The 19,243-nt window shown below is 46.1% G+C and overlaps 1 protein-coding gene and 1 long non-coding RNA gene across 19 annotated transcripts in view; both read left to right on the top strand.

Moving 5' to 3' along the window:
• LOC308677619 (uncharacterized protein) overlaps positions 1–19,243 on the top strand; it is a 62,357-nt gene that overhangs the window by 31,991 nt on the left and 11,123 nt on the right. For 13 of the 17 annotated variants that reach the window (XM_081344206.1, XM_081344208.1, XM_081344195.1 and 10 more), the window contains 4 exons: positions 2,996–3,124; positions 8,053–8,145; positions 16,540–16,620; positions 19,153–19,234. In XM_081344206.1, coding sequence (XP_081200332.1) covers positions 2,996–3,124; positions 8,053–8,145; positions 16,540–16,620; positions 19,153–19,234 — 385 coding nt within the window. The remainder of the gene's footprint in view (positions 1–2,995; positions 3,125–8,052; positions 8,146–16,539; positions 16,621–19,152; positions 19,235–19,243) is intronic. The other 4 variants (XM_081344199.1, XM_081344198.1, XM_081344200.1 and 1 more) reach the window with 4 other exon arrangements.
• Positions 3,781–7,700, top strand: LOC308677643. 2 transcript variants are annotated; one of them, XR_014028540.1, is made up of 2 exons: positions 3,781–6,546; positions 6,698–7,700. It is a non-coding gene; the product is annotated as an uncharacterized lncRNA (long non-coding RNA). The 2 variants fall into 2 exon arrangements; XR_014028541.1 differs by having other exon boundaries at positions 3,781–6,626.

Here is a 19,243-nt window from a genome sequence, read left to right as displayed (position 1 = left end):
TCAAGAGGTTGGGCCCCCTCTTCTTGGTCAAGAGGTTTGGCCTTCTTTTCTTAATCAACAGGTTGGGCCTTCTCTGTCAAGATGTTTGGCCTTCACTTCTTGGTTAAGAGGTTGGGCCTTCTCTTCTTAGTCAAGATGTTGGCCTTCTCGGTCAAGATGTTGGCCTTCTCTTCTTGGTCAACAGGTTGGGCCTTCTCTTCTTCGTCAAGATTTTGGGCCTTCGCTTCTTGGTCAAGAGTTTGGGCCTTCTTGGTCAAGAGTTTGGGCCTTCTCTTCTTGGTCAAGAGGTTGGTCAAGAGGATTGGGGAAGTCCTGGTGGACTCCAGACACACATCCGTGGAGTTTTCCTGCAGTGATAAGGAAGGGGTTGATCCCAACGGCGGTGGGAGATGTTCCTTTTGACTTCTCAGGCTAGCTGAGACCCCAGGACGTTCGTCGAAGACCCCCTTTTTTGCAGATGAATCCAGAGCTGGGTTTGAGAAGCACACCACCAACCCCGGAGGTCCCGGTAAAAGAGAATCGTTGCAACTCAGGGTCGAACTTTGGGGGTTCCCCGGGACTCTCCGAGCTTGTTGGTTTCCTTGCAGACGTTTCGTGACCCAACTGGGGAACGTCATCAAAGGCCGGAAGCTAGAACCTTGCTCCCATCTAGCCCTGATGACGTTCCCTAGTTGGGTCATGAAAGGTCTACCAGGAAACCACCCAGCTCAGAGAGCACCAAGGACCCCACAGTCCTCCTCCTCCTCCTTCACCACCACCACCACCACTCCTTCCTTCCTTACTTCCTTCCTTCCTTCCTTCCTCGTCCTTCCAGCCCTGATGATGATCCCTAGTTAGGTCATGAAACATCTGCAAGGAGACCACCCAGCTCAGAGAGCACCAGGGACCCCACAGTGCTTCCTCTTCCTCCTCCTCCTCCTTTTCTTCCTCTTCTTCCTCCTCCTCTTCTTCCGCCTCCTCCTCGCTAGCCCTGATGACGTTCCCTACCTGGGTCATGAAACATCTGCAAGGAAACCACCCAGCTCAGAGTCCTTCCTTCCTTCCTTCCTTCCCTCCCTCCTTCCTTCCTTCCTTCCTTCCTTCTTTCCTTCCTTCCTTCCTTCCCTCCTTCCTTCTTTCCTTCCTTCCTTCCTTCCTTCCCTCCTTCCTTCTTTCCTTCCTTCCTTCCTTCCCTCCCTCCCTCCTTCCTTCCTTCCTTCTTTCCTTCCTTCCTTCCTTCCTTCCTTCCTTCCCTCCTTCCTTCTTTCCTTCCTTCCTTCCTTCCCTCCCTCCCTCCTTCCTTCCTTCCTTCTTTCCTTCCTTCCTTCCTTCCCTCCAAAATCCTCACTTCCTTCTAGCCCTGATGACATTTCCTAGTTGGGTCACAAAAGGTCTGCAAGGAAACCACCCAGGTCGGGGTCGCTCCTTCCTTCCTTCCTTCCTTCCTTCCTTCCAAAATCCTCACTTCCTTCTAACATTGATGATGTTTCCTACTTGGGTCACAAAACGTCTGCAAGGAAACCACCCAGCTCAGAGTCCTTCCTTCCTTCCTTCCTTCCTTCCTTCCTTCCTTCCTTCCTTCCTTCCTTCCTTCCTTCCTTCCTTCCTTCCTTCCTTCCCTCCCTCCCTCCAAAATCCTCACTTCCTTCTAACATCAATGATGTTTCCTACTGGGTCACAAAACGTCTGCAAGGAAACCACCCAGCTCAGAGTCCTTCCTTCCTTCCTTCCTTCCTTCCTTCCTTCCTTCCTTCCTTCCTTCCTGCACTGATAACGTTCCCTAGTTGGGTCCAGAAACGTCTTGTGAGGAAATCGGCAATTTTGGAGACGGTTGGAAACGTGCCGGAGAGATCCCAACCCACTTTTTCCCCCCCCCATCTCAGCCCCTTTGGAAGACGTGTGGACTTCAACTCCCAGAATCCCCCGCAAGCTTGGACGGAGAGCTAAGGAAGTGGGGTTTCCCCCCTCCCACCCCCCGACTCTTTGAAAAGCCGCCAGCCCAACGAAACCAACATAATAACTAACCAGCGAGGCTAAACCTTCCCCTAAACCCTTCGGCCAAACGGTTCTTCCTCTTTTTTCCCCGTTCGTTTACGCCAGGTTTCGCTCTGACCGGGTCCAAGTCAGTTTCCTCCAGATTGGTGAAAGAAAGAAAAAACAAAAACAGCTTATTCGTCCACTTAACGACCGCCAGGGAGCCCGGCTTTTTCTCCGCCGCTAAGCGAGGCGTTTGTTACGGGGAGGGTTGCCCCGTTTTACGACCTTCCTTGCCACAGTTGTGAAGCGGGTCCCCGCCGTTGTGCAGTCCCCCGGTCGTTCAGTGACTTTGGGATTTCGCCGGTCCGAAGGTCGCAAAAGGGGGAATCGCCTGACACTCCGACGGTCGTAAGCAGGAGTCATTTGGCCAAGTGTTCCGAATTTTTGATCGCCTGTCCGTGGCTGAAACGGTCGTAAGTGTGGAACGTGGTCCTTGTGGTCGCTTCAAACGCTCACTAAAGGAACCGTTGTCAATCGAGGACCCCCTTGTAGTGGAGAAAAAACGCCCACCCTCCCGAAGTCCTCGGCCTACAGCCGTTCCTTTAGCAACAAGCAGTCCTCACACTTATGACCAGTCCTCACGCTTACGACCCTCGCAGCGTCCTCGGGGCTGAGGTGATCAAAATTCGGGCACCTGGATTGTCTTTTAAGACGGTTTCCAGTTGCGACCTTCAGCGAAGCAACGTCAGTGTTGGGTGGGGGGGTGTGCCGGATTCACTTAACGACCGCTTGACTTGCTTAACGACCGCGGGGGGATTCATGTCAAAAACGTGGGCCCGAGGTGCTAAAAACGGGACTTCTTTCACAACTGTCTTGCTTAGCGACAGAAATGGGGGTTCCCCGTTACGGTCGTAAATTGAGGACTAGCCGTAATCTCCGACGTGACGGCGGTGGGGAGATTTTTTTTTTAATTTATTTTTATTTTTATTTTTGGCAATTCTGATGACCTGAAACCGCCTCCCTTTATCTCCCATTTTAGGCCAAAGTAGAGAAAAAAAGCGAATCCGCCCTGGCTTCCCGAAAACTCGAACTCGGTACCGTTTCCAAACCCCCTACCAATAAATCCACGGTTTCCAAAGAGGGTCTGGCAAAGTCACCCAATGGGAAAGTGAGTCCTGTTTCCGACTTCTGGCGCTTGGGAGGGGAGAGGACACCACCTCCTCCCCTCCCGGATCTTCTTCAACAGGTGGTCCTCAACTTACGACCGTCCACTTAGCGACTGCTTGAAGTTACAACAGCACGGGGGGGGGGGAGAAAAGCGATTGTGGGGTTTTTTTCCCACTTAGCAACCCACCCACCCCCTTCGGTCCTGTGATCCGAATCCCGACGCTCGGCAACCGACTCAGATTTATGACGGTTGCAGCGTCCCGGTGATGCAGAATCCCGACGCTTGGCAACTGACTCAGATTTGCGACGATTGTATTGTCCCAATGATCTGAATCCCGAGTCATATTTACGACGGTGGCAGAGTCCCGGTGATCGGAATCCCGACACTTGGCAACCGACTCAGATTTATGACGGTTGCAGCGTCCCGGTGATCGGAATCCCGACTCTTGGCAACCGACTCAGATTTATGACAGTCGCAGCGTCCCGGTGAAGCAGAATCCCGACGCTTGGCAACCGACTCAGATCTGTGACGGTTGCAGCGTCCCAGTGATCCAAATCCCAACGCTTGGCAACCGACTCAGATTTATGACAGTCGCAGCGTCCCGGTGAAGCAGAATCCCGATGCTTGGCAACCGACTCAGATTTATGACGGTCGCAGCGTCCCGGTGATTGGAATCCCGACGCTTGGCAACCGACTCAGATTTATGACGGTTGCAGCGTCCCGGTGATGCAGAATCCTGACGCTTGGCAACCGACTCAGATTTACAACGATTGTATTGTCCCAGTGATCTGAATCCCAACTCAGATTTACGACGGTTGCAGCGTCTCGGTGATGCAAATCTCGATACTCGGCAACCGACTCAGATTTACGACGGTTGCAGCGTCCCGCTGATCCAAAATCCCAATGCTCGGCAACCGACTCAGATTTACGATGGTTCCAGCATCCCAGTGATCTGAATCCCGACCCTTGGCAACCGATTCATATTTACAACGGTTGCAGAGTCCTGGTGATCCAAATCCCGACGCTTGGCAACCGACTCAGATTTATGACGGTCGCAGCGTCCTGGTGATTGGAATCCCGACGCTTGGCAACCGACTCAGATTTACGACGGTTGCAGCGTCCCGCTGAACCAAAATCCCAATGCTCAGCAACCGACTCAGATATACGACGGTTCCAGCATCCCAGTGATCTGAATTGGCAACCGATTCATATTTACGACGGTTGCAGAGTCCTGGTGATCCGAATCCCGATGCTTGGCAACCGACTCATATTTACGACGGTTGCCGCATCCCGCTGATTCGAATCCCGATGCTTGGCAGTCGACTCAGATTTACAACGGTTGCCGCGTCCCAGTGATCCAAATCCCGACGGTTGGCAACCGACTCAGATTGACGACGATTGTATTGTCCCAGTGATCTGAATCCCGAGTCGTATTTACGATGGTGCCAGAGTCCCGGTGATCCGAATCCCGACGCTTGGCAACCGACTCAGATTTACGACGGTCGCAGCATCCCCAGCCTGTGTGCGTGTGTGTGTGTGTGTGTGTGTGTGTGTGTCCCGCCATCCCCTTTTGTGACCTTGTGACCGGCAAAGTCAAATTTGGGGGGGCGGGATGGAAAACCCAGAATTCACTTTTTAACCACTGGGCGACTCATTTAACGACCGAAGCGGTTCGGGGTGAGAAAGGTCGTAAAATGGGGCCGAAAAAGAAAAAAAGAAAATCACTTCGCCCGTTTGTCCCAGCTGGATGTTGCAGCTGATGGCAGGCGAGCTCACGAAGTGGAGCCGAACTCCCTTGACAAGCGTCCCGCTTAGCGACGGGGAACCGTGGTCGTATGTCGAGGACTACCTGTGTATATCTATATATTTTTTTACTTATTTTTTTTTATTTTTTATTATTCTTTTTACTTTTCTCCTTTGGGTCACTTTCTCTTCCTCTCCGAATTCGTTGCCCCCTCTGGGTCTTCCGCTTCTGCACGCCACTTTCTCTTTCGCGTCCGACGCCGCTTGGCAGGGCGGCCTTCCCGGGGAAGCATGGGTTTCGGAGTCGCGGTCTCGGGGGTTGATGAGGCGAAGCGGGGGGTGACGCTTCATCGATCGCCGATTGACGAATTTGCAACCGGCGGGAAATAAAAAAAAACCCGGCTTCGGAATCCAGCGTCTCTCTCTCTTTCTCTCTCAAGATGGCGGCGGGCGGGAGGACTACAACTCCCAGAATTCCCAAGCCGGGATTTCTCCAAGGATTTCACACACCCCCCCCCTGGGTCTTAATGCTTGTCGGATTCAAAAAGCAGGAAAAGGCCAACGTTGCAGGAAGATCCCTTTTTATTATTATTATTGGCGTTGTTTTGTAGCTGGACTGAAATCCAGGAATCCACCCGGATCGAGAGTCCCGATTCCCAAGGATTTCTCAAGGATCCTCATCCCTTGGCCACAAATTTGGGGGGGAGGGGAGGAATGGGGGGGCTTTGCAGGACCTCTGATGCTTTCACTTTTCCTTTGCTAAATCCCTGGCTCTTTCTTTCCTCCCTCTGTCTCTTCCTCCTTCCCTCCTTCCTTCTTTTTTCCCCTCTTTCCTTCCTTCCTCTGTCTCCTCTTCCTCGTTCCTCATCTCCGTCTGGTCACCCCTAACCTCCGGACTCGTTCGGAGGGAGTTGCTAACCGCCTGCTTGTGCTGTGTCTTGTCTGTCCGTCCCTCCGTCTGTCCATCTGGCACGGGGCTCTCCCAGAGAGAGAGAGAGAGAGAGAGAGAGAGAGAGAGAGAGTAACAGATGAGAGAGAGAGAGAGAGAGAGAGAGTAACAGATGAGAGAGAGAGAGAGAGAGAGAAACAGACGAGAGAGAGAGAGAGAAAAGCAGATGAGATAGAAAGAGAGAGAAGAGAGAGAGAGAAAAAATAGAGGAGAGAGAAACAGATGAGAGAAAGAAAGAGAGAAAATAGAGAAGAGAGAGGAGAGAGAGAGAAACAGATGAGAGAAAGAGAAGAGAGAGAAAAAATAGAGGAGAGAGAAAAACAGATGAGAGAAAGAGAGAAGAGAGAAAAAATAGAGGAGAGAGAGAGAGAGAGAAACAGATGAGAGAAAAAAATAGAGGAGAGAGAGAGAGAGAAACAGATGAGATTGAGAGAAGAGAGGGAGAAGAAAAATAGAGGAGAGAGAGAGAAACAGATGAGAGAAAGAGAGAGAAGAGAGAGAATCATGAGATGGAGAGAAGAGAAACAAAAACAGGAGAGAGAGAAACAAGATAGAGAGGAGAGAGAGAAAAACATAGATGAGAGAGAAACATGAGAGAAAGAATAGAGAGAGAAACAGATGGGATAGGATGGGAGAGAAACAGATGAGGTAGAAAGAGGAGAGAAACGAGAGAAAGGAGAGAGAAAGAATAGAGAGAGAGAGATGGGATAGGATGGGAGAGAAACATGAGGTAGAAAGGAGAGAGAAACGAGAGAAAGGAGAGAAAGAATAGAGAGAGACAGATGGGATAGGATGGGAGAGAAACATGAGGTAGAAAGAGGAGAGAGAAACGAGAGAGAAAGAATAGAGACAGATGGGATAGGATGGAAGAGAAACATGAGGTAGAAAGAGGAGAGAGAAACGAGAGAGAAAGGAGAGAGAAAGAATAGAGAGAGACAGATGGGATAGGACGGGAGAGAAACATGAGGTAGAAAGAGGAGAGAAACGAGAGAGAAAGAATAGAGAGAGACAGATGGGATAGGATGGGAGAGAAACATGAGGTAGAAAGAGGAGAGAAACGAGAGAGAAGGAATAGAGAGAAACAGATGGGATAGGATGGGAGAGAAACAGGTAGAAAGAGGAGAGAAACGAGAGAGAAAGGAGAGAGAAAGAATAGAGAGAAACATGGGATAGGATGGGAGAGAAACATGAGGTAGAAAGAGGAGAGAGAAACGAGAGAGAAAGGAGAGAGAAAGAATAGAGAGAGACAGATGGGATAGGATGGGAGAGAAACATGAGGTAGAAAGGAGAGAGAAACGAGAGAAAGGAGAGAGAAAGAATAGAGAGAGACAGATGGGATAGGATGGGAGAGAAACATGAGGTAGAAAGAGGAGAGAGAAACGAGAGAGAAAGAATAGAGACAGATGGGATAGGATGGAAGAGAAACATGAGGTAGAAAGAGGAGAGAGAAACGAGAGAGAAAGGAGAGAGAAAGAATAGAGAGAGACAGATGGGATAGGATGGGAGAGAAACATGAGGTAGAAAGAGGAGAGAGAAACGAGAGAGAAAGGAGAGAGAAAGAATAGAGAGACAGATGGGATAGGATGGAAGAGAAACATGAGGTAGAAAGAGGAGAGAGAAACGAGAGAGAAAGGAGAGAGAAAGAATAGAGAGAGACAGATGGGATAGGATGGGAGAGAAACATGAGGTAGAAAGAGGAGAGAGAAACGAGAGAGAAAGGAAAGAGAAAGAATAGAGAGACAGATGGGATAGGATGGGAGAGAAACATGAGGTAGAAAGAGGAGAGAGAAAGGAGAGAGAAAGAATAGAGAGAGACAGATGGGATAGGATGGGAGAGAAACATGAGGTAGAAAGAGGAGAGAGAAACGAGAGAGAAAGAAGAGAGAGAGACAGATGGGATAGGATGGGAGAGAAACATGAGGTAGAAAGAGGAGAGAGAAAGAATAGAGAGAAACAGATGGGATAGGATGGGAGAGAAACATGAGGTAGAAAGAGGAGAGAGAAACGAGAGAGAAAGGAGAAAGAATAGAGAGAGACAGATTAGAGAGAAAGAAACGAGAGAGAAAGAGGAGAGAGAAACATGATGAGATAGAGAGAAACGAGAGAAAGAATAGAGAGGAGAGAGAAACGAGAGAAAGAATAGAGAGAGAGGGAAAGAGAGGAGAGAGAAAGAGAAAGCTAACGGGTCCTCTTCCCTTTTCTGCCCTTCTCTCCGTCTCTCCGTTGGACGCTCCAGGTCCAGATCCTCTCCAAAAGAGTCAACTACAGCCACGTCCAGTCCAAATGTGGATCCAAGGACAATATTAAGCATATCCCTGGAGGGGGGAATGTAAGTATCCCAAAGGACCAGTGGGCCCTGCTCTTCCCACTAACAACAACTCCTCCTCCTCCTCCTCCTCCTCCTCTTCCTCCTCCTCCTCCTCCTCCATGTGTTCATTCCGACTCTGGAGTTGTCGTCCCTGTGCATGTATATCTCTGTTTGTGCGTCTTTCTCGGGCAGTCGTGGGGGAAGAGAGAAGCGGAACCGTCCCGTCCCCCCCCCCCCCGAGCATCCCGGGGGAGGGATGAGGGACCTGATTCTGGAATTGGGAAGGTGCCAAGGCAAGCGGTTAGGATCAGGGCCAAGAGGGAAACTTTGTTGGGGGGGGGCTTTTGTGTTGTTGTGGTTGTTGTTCTTTTCTTTGTTTGAACAGGTTGGGAGGCAGGCTGGGGATTTGGTCCTAAATAGCAGTTCTTGGTGGGAAAAGGTGGGGTGGGAGGGAGGGAGGGAGGGAAGGATGATTGACATGGATGTAAGAGATGGACGGCGATGGATAGATAGATAGATAGATAGATGATAGATAGATAGATAGATAGATAGATAGATAGATAGATAGATAGATAGATAGATAGATAGATAGATAGATAGATAGATAGATAGATAATAGGATGGGTGGATGATGGAAGGAATAGAAGGATAGATAGATGATGGAAGGAAGGAAGGAAAAGATAGATAGATAGACAGACAGACAGACAGACAGACAGACAGACAGACAGACAGAGACTGGATAGATAGATAGATAGATAGATAGATAGATAGATAGATAGATAGATAGATAGATAGATAGACAGACAGACACAGACAGATAGATAATAGGATGGGTGGATGATGGAAGGAATAGAAGGATAGATAGATGATGGAAGGAAGAAAGGAAGGAAGGAAAATATAGATAGATAGATAAGGATGGGTGGGATAGAGAGATAATGGAAGGAAGGAAGGAAGATAGACACAGATGGATGATAGGTAGGTAGAGAGATTGAAAGTTAAAGATGGCGACTAAACCTCCCCCTAAAACTCTTCGGAGTGGTGGATCTTCTCCGGTGCAACAATCATCGTTACAGGCGCTGCATCCTCCTGATGTATTGACACCGAAGGATTTACGAGATGCGCTGGATAAACATGCCCAGGTACTTTTGGAATCAATTAACCAATCAATGGGTGATAAATTTGCACAGATGGAGGAGAAATTGGAGAAACTGGAGGAGAGATTAGAAGAGAGGATGGAACAGAAGTGCAGCGTGATGAAGGTAGACATTTTGTCTTCAGTGCATAAAGTGGCGGAATGTGTGGAGGATTTAGATGAAAAAGTGGATGATTTGACCCAAAAGAATGCAATATTAGAAGTAAAAGTACGGGAGAATGAAAATTTAAGAGACAAAATGGAAAGGGAGTTAAGCCTTGCCCAATATTATCAGATGCAGTTTGCTGTTAGAATCAGAGGTTTAAAGGAGAATATTAAGGAAGATTTAAAGCAGCTGGTTTCTGAGGCTCTCGAAGTGGTATTGAACCAGCCAGCATCTGAAATAAGAGCAGCTATGGATAAAGTGTTCCGTGTGAATTCATGGATTGCCAGACAAAGTTGCCTAGAGACGTGGTGGTTTACTTTGCAAAAAGAGAAATCAGAGATGAAGTTATACAAGCTGCTTATGATGCTAAAGTTGTGATTGCTGATCAAGAAGTTTTGGTTTTAAAAGAAATCCCTCCAAAGATTTTAAGGAGAAGGAAGGACTTTACATTTCTTGTGCAAGAGCTCAAGCAACGAGATATAAGGTTCAGATGGGAGATTCCAGACGGGCTGATGGTGATGCATGAAGGTAAAAGGTATCGGCTGATTACTGTGAAGCAAGCGCGTGATTTCTACAATAATGTTTTAAAAGCAACCCCATCAACACTTCTGGAAGCTGCAAAGGGATCTGGAGAAGGAGAACATCAAGAGGATGAAACAGAGGATAATGGTGCTAGAGGAGATCAAGCTATAACTTCTTTGGACGATCCTAGAGAGCAAAGGGTAACGCGTGCTGCTTTAAAACGAGCAAAGAAAATAAAAGACCAGCAAAAGTCTTCAGAATCTTCACAACGTACTCATAGCCAAGCAGTGGGAGGAGCACGGCCTAAAGAAGATAGCCCTATCAAAGCAGTGCTTCAAGAGCTTTGGGAGGATATGCATGGCAACTAAATTCTTAACCTGGAATGTTAATGGACTAAATTCACCACAGAAGAGGAAGAAAGTTTTTCAATATTTAAAACAATTTAAGATAGATGTTATATGTTTGCAAGAAACGCATATTAGAGTTTTGGATCAAAAGTATTTATCGAACTCGAGGTTGGGTACGCAATTTGTTGCTTCTGCAGAGAACAAGAAAAATGGAGTGGTTGTTTATGTTAAAAGTGCCTTAACAGCAGACTTAATTGAAGCAGACAAGCATGGAAGATATGTTATGATTGAGCTGCTGGTAGAAGGTAAAAAGACGCTTTTAGTTGGATTATATGCACCTAATCAACAACAAGCTGACTTTTTTAGTTTACTACACACAAAGCTTACCCAGTTGGATTATAAATCTTTTATTTTTATGGGGGACTGGAATGGTGTTTTGGATGTACAGCTGGACAAGGCTGGAGTTTTCAAGCGCATTCCAAGTCATGCTAGATTGCCTAAATCTTTTTTTGAAATGAAGGATGACCTGGAATTGCGAGATATTTGGCGTGAGAGACATTTGCAGGAGAAGGATTATACTTTTTATTCTGATAGACATCAATCTTTTTCGAGGATTGATTTTATTTTGCTGACTAATGATTTCTTTTTGAGGACCAAAAAGGTGAAGATTTGTGCAAGAACTATCTCTGATCACAGTCCAGTTTGGTTAGAGATTGATAAGGAGAAAAGAGATAGGCGCTCGTGGCGCGTAAATGAGAATCTGTTTAGAAATCAGAGAAATGTGGAAGAATGCAAACAGCGGATGAAGGATTTTTTTGAGACTAACATGAATAAGGGTACCTCTATGGATATGGTTTGGGATGCTAGCAAGGCCTATATGAGAGGGGTGTTGATATATATGAATAATAAATATAGACGTGCAGTGGAAACTAGAAGGAAAGAACTGGAGAATGAAATAAAGGAAAAAGAAAAGGCTTTGATTTTGAACTCAGAGGATGTGAAGACCAAGGAGGCTATTAGACTGTTAAGAGGACAATTTGATAAATTAATGGCTGATCAAGTGGCGACCAATCTGCGGTTTGCTAGGCATAATACTTTTTGCAACGCTAATAAACCAGGCAGATGGTTAGCTTATAGATTGAGGAAAAAACAAAGGGCTTCTAATATAGATAAGATTGAGTATAAAGGAAGGGTTGTGTTCCAACAGAATCTTATTAAGGATGCTTTTGTGGATTTCTATTCGAAATTATATGCTAAAGAGGAAATTAATGAAAAAGATATTGATATATATTTGGAGAATGCTAGCATCCCGGTTCTTACGCAAGTACAAAAAGAGGGGATTAATCAACTGATTACAGAAGAAGAAATTTTCACAGCAATTAAGGAATTGAAGGTGGATAAAGCACCAGGTACGGATGGCTTGACTGCGGCCTATTACAAAAATTTACAATTAGAGATGATAAAACCGTTAAAGGAACTGTTCCAGACAATCCAGAGGGGGGGAAAGGTGCCACCGTCTTGGAGAACAGCTTTTATTTCTTTGATTCCGAAGGAAGACCAAGATGCTACTCAAGTTAAAAACTATAGACCGATATCGCTTTTAAATACAGATTACAAGATATTTGCTAAGGTTTTGGCTAATAGACTGATGAGGGTTCTGCAACAGGTGATTCATGGGGATCAAACGGGATTTATTAGTGGTAGGCAAATGAAAAATAATGTGAGGCATATAGTTGATGTGTTAGAGTTTTTGGAAAGGAACAACCAGATCGCTGCGGCGCTAATTTTTTTAGATGCTGAAAAAGCTTTTGATCAATTGAATTGGAAATTTTTGTTGAAAGTTTTAGATAAAATGGATTTTGGGGAAAATTTTTTACAACCGATTAGGGCATTATATCAAAAACAAACTGCCCGAATTATAGTTAATAATAGCTTGACAGAAGCATGTAATATTGAGAAGGGCACAAGGCAAGGGTGCCCGTTATTGCCCTTGTTATTTGTGTTAACATTAGAGATATTATTGGTTAAAATTCGGAATTCGGGAAAAATTAAGGGGATACAAATTGGAGATCAGGACTACAGATTGAGAGCATTCGCAGACGATCTGGTTGTTACAGTGACCCAGCCAGAGAACTCTGTTGTGGACCTGATGGAGATAATAACACAATATGGGAGGGTTTCTGGATTTAAAGTTAATACACAGAAAACCAAAATTTTGGCCAGAAATATGACAGTTTCGCAAAAGGCTCTCTTAGAAGGATTAACTGGATTTGAGATTGTTAAAAGGGTTAAATATTTGGGGGTGATTTTGTCGCCCTCTAATACAAAGCTATATAAGAATAATTATGAAAAACTATGGGGGAAAATTCAAAAAGAATTGGAGAGTTGGGAAAAATTGCAATTGTCTTTGTTGGGACGGATTGCAGCAGTAAAAATGAATGTCCTGCCTAAATTTTTATTTTTATTTCAAATGATACCGATTCTTAAGAAAGATTCTAATTTGGAGGAATGGCAGCGAGGTATCAATAAATTTGTGTGGGCAGGGAAAAAGCCACGAGTTAAACTTAAGATTATGCAGGATACTCGTGAGAGAGGTGGCCTTAAATTGCCTAATTTTAAATTATATTATGAAGCTGCTGCATTAGCAGGAATAAGTGATTGGATTAACTTGACGCAAGGGAGGTTATTAAATCTTGAGGGCCATGATTTGTTGTTTGGCTGGCATGCATATTTGTTGTATGATAAGAAGGTAGACAACGTGTTTAGGGTGCATATTTTAAGACAGGCATTGCTGAGAGTTTGGAAGAAGTACAGACATATGTTAAGTTGTAAGATACCATTGTGGGCAATTCCAAAACACGCAATAGAAAATATACATGCTGGCTTCAAACATGATGTGACCACGTACAAGGAGATCCTTAGCTTGGAAAGGAATGTTTGGTGTTTGAAATCATATAGCCTCTTGCGAGAAGAGAAGGTGGTTCAAAATTGGTTTCAATATACTCAGTTACGGGCCAGGTGGAAAGAAGATCAGAAAAATGGATTTACAATGACTGATGAAAATTTGATAAAGCAAATTAGAAATCAGGGACCAGCACATATCAAACGGATATATCTTGCATTGATAGAGATTGACTCAGAAACAGAGCTTGTTAAGGATTGTATGATAAAATGGGCCCAAAACATCCAGGAAGTTATCACAATGGACACCTGGGAAAAGATTTGGGTGAGGAACGTAAAATTTACTCAAGCTCAAAATCTAAGGGAGAACTTTTACAAAATGTTTTATAGATGGCATTTAGATCCTAAAAAGCTTGCAAGTATGTATCCGAATTATCAGCCTAAATGTTGGAGGTGCGGAGATGAAGATGCAACATATTTTCACATATGGTGGACATGTAAGAAGGTTAAGGCTTTTTGGATAAAAGTCTGGTGGAATATGCAGAAGATTTTTAAACAGAGGATAAAGTTTTGTCCGCAACTTTTTTTGTTGGGAATAATTGCAGACGCTACAGTTGTGGACACCAAGTTGATGTTGAACTTAATTACGGCAGCAAGACTTTTGATAGGCCAATATTGGAAGAAAGAGGAACTGCCGACCATAGAAGAGTGGACTTAAAAGTTTCCGACCTGGCAGAGATGGCGAAGATTTCGGCCTATTTGAAAGATCACTCGCAAGAACGCTATATTATGGAATGGAGAAAATGGATTGAGTTTATCCAGAACAAGTATAGGGTTAAGAAGTTTTATGTAGCATTCGAATAAGTCTTCTTTCGTTTTCTTTTTTCTTTTTCTATTTTAGTTTTTTATATATATTTAATAATGCTAAGGTTTGTTTTATCCTATATAAGCTAGAGAGTGATGGATTTTAGAATTTATAGTTGTTAGTATATGGTTGTTTATGATTGCTTTTTTATATATATACCTTGTATTTAGCTTTGGGAAGTCGGGGGGGGGGAGGGGGGGAGGGGGGGAGGGAGGGGGGGAGGAGGGAGGGGGAAGGGGGGATTTTTAAAGGAAAATTGTACCTTAAAACTTTTCAATAAAAAAAAAAGGATGGGTGGATGATGGAAGGAATAGAAGGATAGATAGATGATGGAAGGAAGGAAGGAAAAGATAGATAGATAGATAGATAGATAGATAGATAGATAGATAGATAGATAGATAGATGATAGATAGATAGATAGATAGATAGATAGATAGATAGATAGATAGATAGATAGATAGATAGATAGATAGATAATAGGATGGGTGGATGATGGAAGGAATAGAAGGATAGATAGATGATGGAAGGAAGGAAGGAAAAGATAGATAGATAGATAGATAGATAGATAGATAGATAGATAGATAGATAGATAGATAGATAGATAGACAGACAGACAGACAGACAGACAGACAGACAGAGACTGGATAGATAGATAGATAGATAGATAGATAGATAGATAGATAGATAGATAGATAGATAGATAGATAGATAGATAGATAGATAGATAGACAGACACAGACAGATAGATAATAGGATGGGTGGATGATGGATAGATGATGGAAGGAAGAAAGGAAGGAAGGAAAATATAGATAGATAGATAAAGGATGGGTGGGATAGAGATAATGGAAGGAAGGAAGGAAGATAGACACAGATGGATGATAGGTAGGTAGAGAGATAATGATGGATGTATTAAATAGGTGATAGAATAGATAGACTGGATGGATGGATAGATAGATAATAGAAGGATGAATGGATGGATGGTGACTGGATGATAGCTAATGGATGTACGAGAGGTGATGGACAGATAGGTGGGTGGGTGGACGATAGGTTATAGATGGACAGCCAGACGGTAGATGGATAGCAACTGATGGATCGCCATATAGTTAGATGATAGGGTGTGTGTGTGTGTGTGTGTGTGTGTGTGTGTGTAGAGAGAGAGACAGAGAGAGAGAGAGAAGATGGAGGGATGATAGAAAGGATGGGTAGATAGAGGGATGGATGAAGAGATGCGATGACAAATAGATATATAGATGATAGAGTGATGGATAGATGATTGATGGATCTATCTATCTATCTATCTATCTATCTATCTATCTATCTATCTATCTATCTATCTATCTATCTATCCCACTTCTACACCACCCACTTCCCCTGAGAGTGACATCTGGCCAGCTTCCAATAAGATAGACAGAGAGAAAGAGGAAACGTTTTGCGGGAAATCACCGGCAGGCGTTGGGAAAACGGCGAGCTAAGCCCCGGGAAAATGAGAAGGCAACAGTCAGAAAGAGCATCAAGATTTGCTCCGGCTTGATTCTCTTTGGTCCAGGTGGGAAGGAATTAGCGGCTTTTTCCCGCCAATTCGAGGACTTTCCGAATTCTCTATCCGTAGACAGGATCGGGGAGTCCGTTCTCCACGGCTCGGCCCTGCCCTCAAAAGGGCGAGCGGACGGCGGGGGGTCTGCCAGCAAAAAGATCACCTTGTGGTCCCCTTTTTATTTTATTTTTTTCCGTCCGGTTTCCCCTAAATGCGACTGTTTCTCTTTACGGCCAGATCAGGAGAGGCAGAGGGCGAAGGTCACCTTAAATCCTGGTTCGACTCGGCCATTTTAAGACGCGCCGCCGTGGCGGGCTAAGGAACGCCGGGAGTCGAAGTCGGGCCGTCTTCCCGGGGCCACGATTGGGGGAAAAAAAACCTAGTTTGTTTTGGGAGGTTTTTTTTTCAACGTTGGCTTGATGTGAGCTTGATAGTGTGCCTACCATGGGATCCCATCTGGGATCTTGATAGATCACAGAGCTCTTGATAGATCACAGAGCTCTTGATAGATCACAGAGGGCACGAAGCTGGAACGTCTCCGGAACCCCCTTTTAACCACCATTCCAGGGCTTAGCCAGCTGCTAACCAACATCTCCGTACAAATGGATCTTTTCGGCCCCGATTTTGCCGATTTCGCTGTCCTTTTTTTTTCCCTTCCTGTCTTCTTCCTTTGCTCTCAAGGATTTCTTCCGTCACTCCGGAAAATAATAACGGCTAATTGCCCGAGCGGAAATCATTAACCCTCACCTCCAGATTTGGGTGCGAATCGTCTCGTTTAATTGTCTCCGTTCCTACATCTGTCTCCTCCGAGGAGCTCTTTTATCCTTCTTCGTTTTTTTTTCTCTTCTCCTCCTCCTCCGCCCGCTGTCCTTCCTTTCTTTTCTGTCATCCACCAATCAAGTCTGTCCAACCGTTCAGCTCAACGAGTAAAATACCTATTGTTTTCAGGTCCAAACTGTCCCCAAGCCAACTTCGGGCAACAAATCCCAGCCACGGACCAACCCCAAGCCCAGCCCGGGCTGTACCAATGTGAGTAGAACATTAGATTTGGCCAAGTGACTTGATGTTATGTGAGTGTCCACCTTCTTCCAGGTTCATAGGACGTCCTTGGTGAAGGGACTTTTGATGTTATGGAGTCTCCGCCTTCTTCCAAGTTCATAAGAGGTCCTTGGTGAAGTGACTTTTGATGTTATGGAGTGTCCGCCTTCTTCCAGTTTCATAGGACGTCCTTGTTGAAGGGACTTTTGACGTTATGGAGTGTCCGCCTTCTTCCAAGTTCATAGGACGTCCTTGTTGAAGGGACTTTTGATGTTATGGAGTCTCCGCCTTCTTCCAAGTTCATAGGACGTCCTTGGTGAAGGGACTTTTGATGTTATGGAGTCTCCGCCTTCTTCCAAGTTCATAGGACGTCCTTGGTGAAGGGACTTTTGATGTTATGGAGTCTCCGCCTTCTTCCAAGTTCATAGGACGTCCTTGGTGAAGGGACTTTTGATGTTATAGAGTCTACACCTTCTTCCAAGTTCATAGGACGTCCTTAGTGAAGTGACTTTTGATGTTATGGAGTGTCCCCCTTCTTCCAGGTTCATAGGATGTTCTTGGTCAAGGGATTTTTGATGTTATGGAATGTCCCCTTTCTTCCAAGTTCGTAGGACGTTCTTGGTCAAGGGACTTTTGATGTTATGAAGTGTCCACCTTCTTCCAGGTTTCCTAGGACGTCCTTGGTGAAGGGACTTTTGATGTTATGGAGTCTACACCTTCTTCCAGGTTCATAGGATGTCCTTGGTCAAGGGACTTTTGATGTTATGGAGTGTCCACTTTCTTCCAAGTTCATAGGATGTTCTTGGTGAAGTGACTTTTGATGTTATGGAGTTTCCACCTTCTTCCAGATTCATAGGACGTTCTTGGTCAAGGGACATTTGATGTTACATTGAGTTTGAAGCGTTTTTAAACGCGTTTGCTCGCCTCGCTGACATCGCGTGCCTTCCGCGAAACCCGTTTTTATCAACGTTTTCTTCCCACCTCGCCGCTTGGGTGAACTTCGAGTTTTTCTTTCCCGTAACTTCGGCCGAGCTTCTAATTCCCGTACGCAGGGCTTTTTTGGTCATAGAACACTCAGAACGGAGTTCCGGCACCTTTTTTGGATGGAACCTTGTAGGGTAGGCAAGGCGGGTTGTATGACGTGTGTGAGTTCCGGCACCTTTTTCTTTCACAAAAAAGCACTGCCTGTACGACCTCCAAAATTCTTCGCCCGTTCTTAGCGTTGTTTTGATGGGGGTGGTGGTGGGGGTGGTGGTCTGCTTGAATTTTAGGACTCTTTTTGGAGAAGTCCTCCCCCCCAGCCCACCCCGGTCTCCGTACGGCAGGGAGACTGGGGTCTTTCCATGTTCCCAGAAGGGACAGCTTGGACCTTGGTGGGAAACTCTTAGCCCGTGGAAACATCTGGAGAACTTCCGGACGGGCCTGGGTCTCGGCTTGGCCCCCTCAATTGTCCCTCTCTCTCCTCCCTTCCCCTGCTCGATCCTGGTTATCTTGCCCCCTTCCCAGAAGAACAGCTTCCGTAGCTCGGACCCTGGTGGGAAACTCTTAGCCTGTGGAAACATCTGGAGAACTTCCGGCTTGGCCCCCTCAATTGTCCCTCTCTCTCTCCTCCCCTCCCTTGCTCGATCCTGGTTATCTTGCCCTCTTCCCAGAAGACCAGCTTCCATAGCTCGGACCCTGGTGGGAACATCTGGAGAACTTCCAGACGGGCCTGGGTCTTGGCTTGGCCCCCTCAATTGTCCTTCTCTCTCCTCCCTTCCCCTGCTCGATCCTGGTTATCTTGCCCTCTTCCCAGAAGAACAGCTTCCGTAGCTCGGACCCTGGTGGAAACAGCCTGTGGAAACATCTGGAGAACTTCCAGACGGGCCTGGGTCTTGGCTTGGCCCCCTCAATTGTCCCTCTCTCTCCTCCCTTCCCCTGCTCAATCCTGGTTATCTTGCCCTCTTCCCAGAAGAACAGCTTCCGTAGCTTGGACCCTGGTGGGAACATCTGGAGAACTTCCAGACAGGCCTGGGTCTCGGCTTGGCCCCCTCAATTGTCCCTCTCTCTCCTCCCCTCCCCTGCTGGATCCTGGTTATCTTGCCCTCTTCCCAGAAGACCAGTTTCCGTAGCTCGGACCCTGGTGGAAACAGCCTGTGGAAACATCTGGAGAACTTCCGGACGGGCCTGGGTCTTAGCTTGGCCCCCTCAATTCTCCCTCTCTCTCCTCCCCTCCCCTGCTCGATCCTGGTTATCTTGCCCTCTTCCCAGAAGACCAGCTTTCATAGCTCGGACCCTGGTGGAAACAGCCTGTGGAAACATCTGGAGAACTTCCAGACGGGCCTGGGTCTTAGCTTGGCCCCCTCAATTCTCCCTCTCTTTCCTCCCCTCTCCTGCTCGATTCTGGTTATCTTGCCCTCTTCCCAGAAGAACAGCTTCCGTAGCTCGGACCTTGGTGGGAACATCTGGAGAACTTCCGGACGGGCCTGGCCCTGGGCTTGGCCCCCTCAATTGTCCCTCTCTCTCCTTCTCCTCGTTCTGCAGGTGCAGATCTTGAACAAGAAAATTGACCTTTCCAAAGTGGCGGCCAAGTGCGGGTCGAAGGCCAACCTCAAGCACAAGCCAGGTGAGAGGC

Source organism: Vipera berus (assembly GCF_964194415.1).
Source record: "Vipera berus genome assembly, chromosome: Z".
Lineage (NCBI taxonomy): Eukaryota > Metazoa > Chordata > Lepidosauria > Squamata > Viperidae > Vipera > Vipera berus.
Note: the sequence above shows the minus strand (reverse complement) of the source record. Positions and strands in the feature narration are given on the sequence as shown.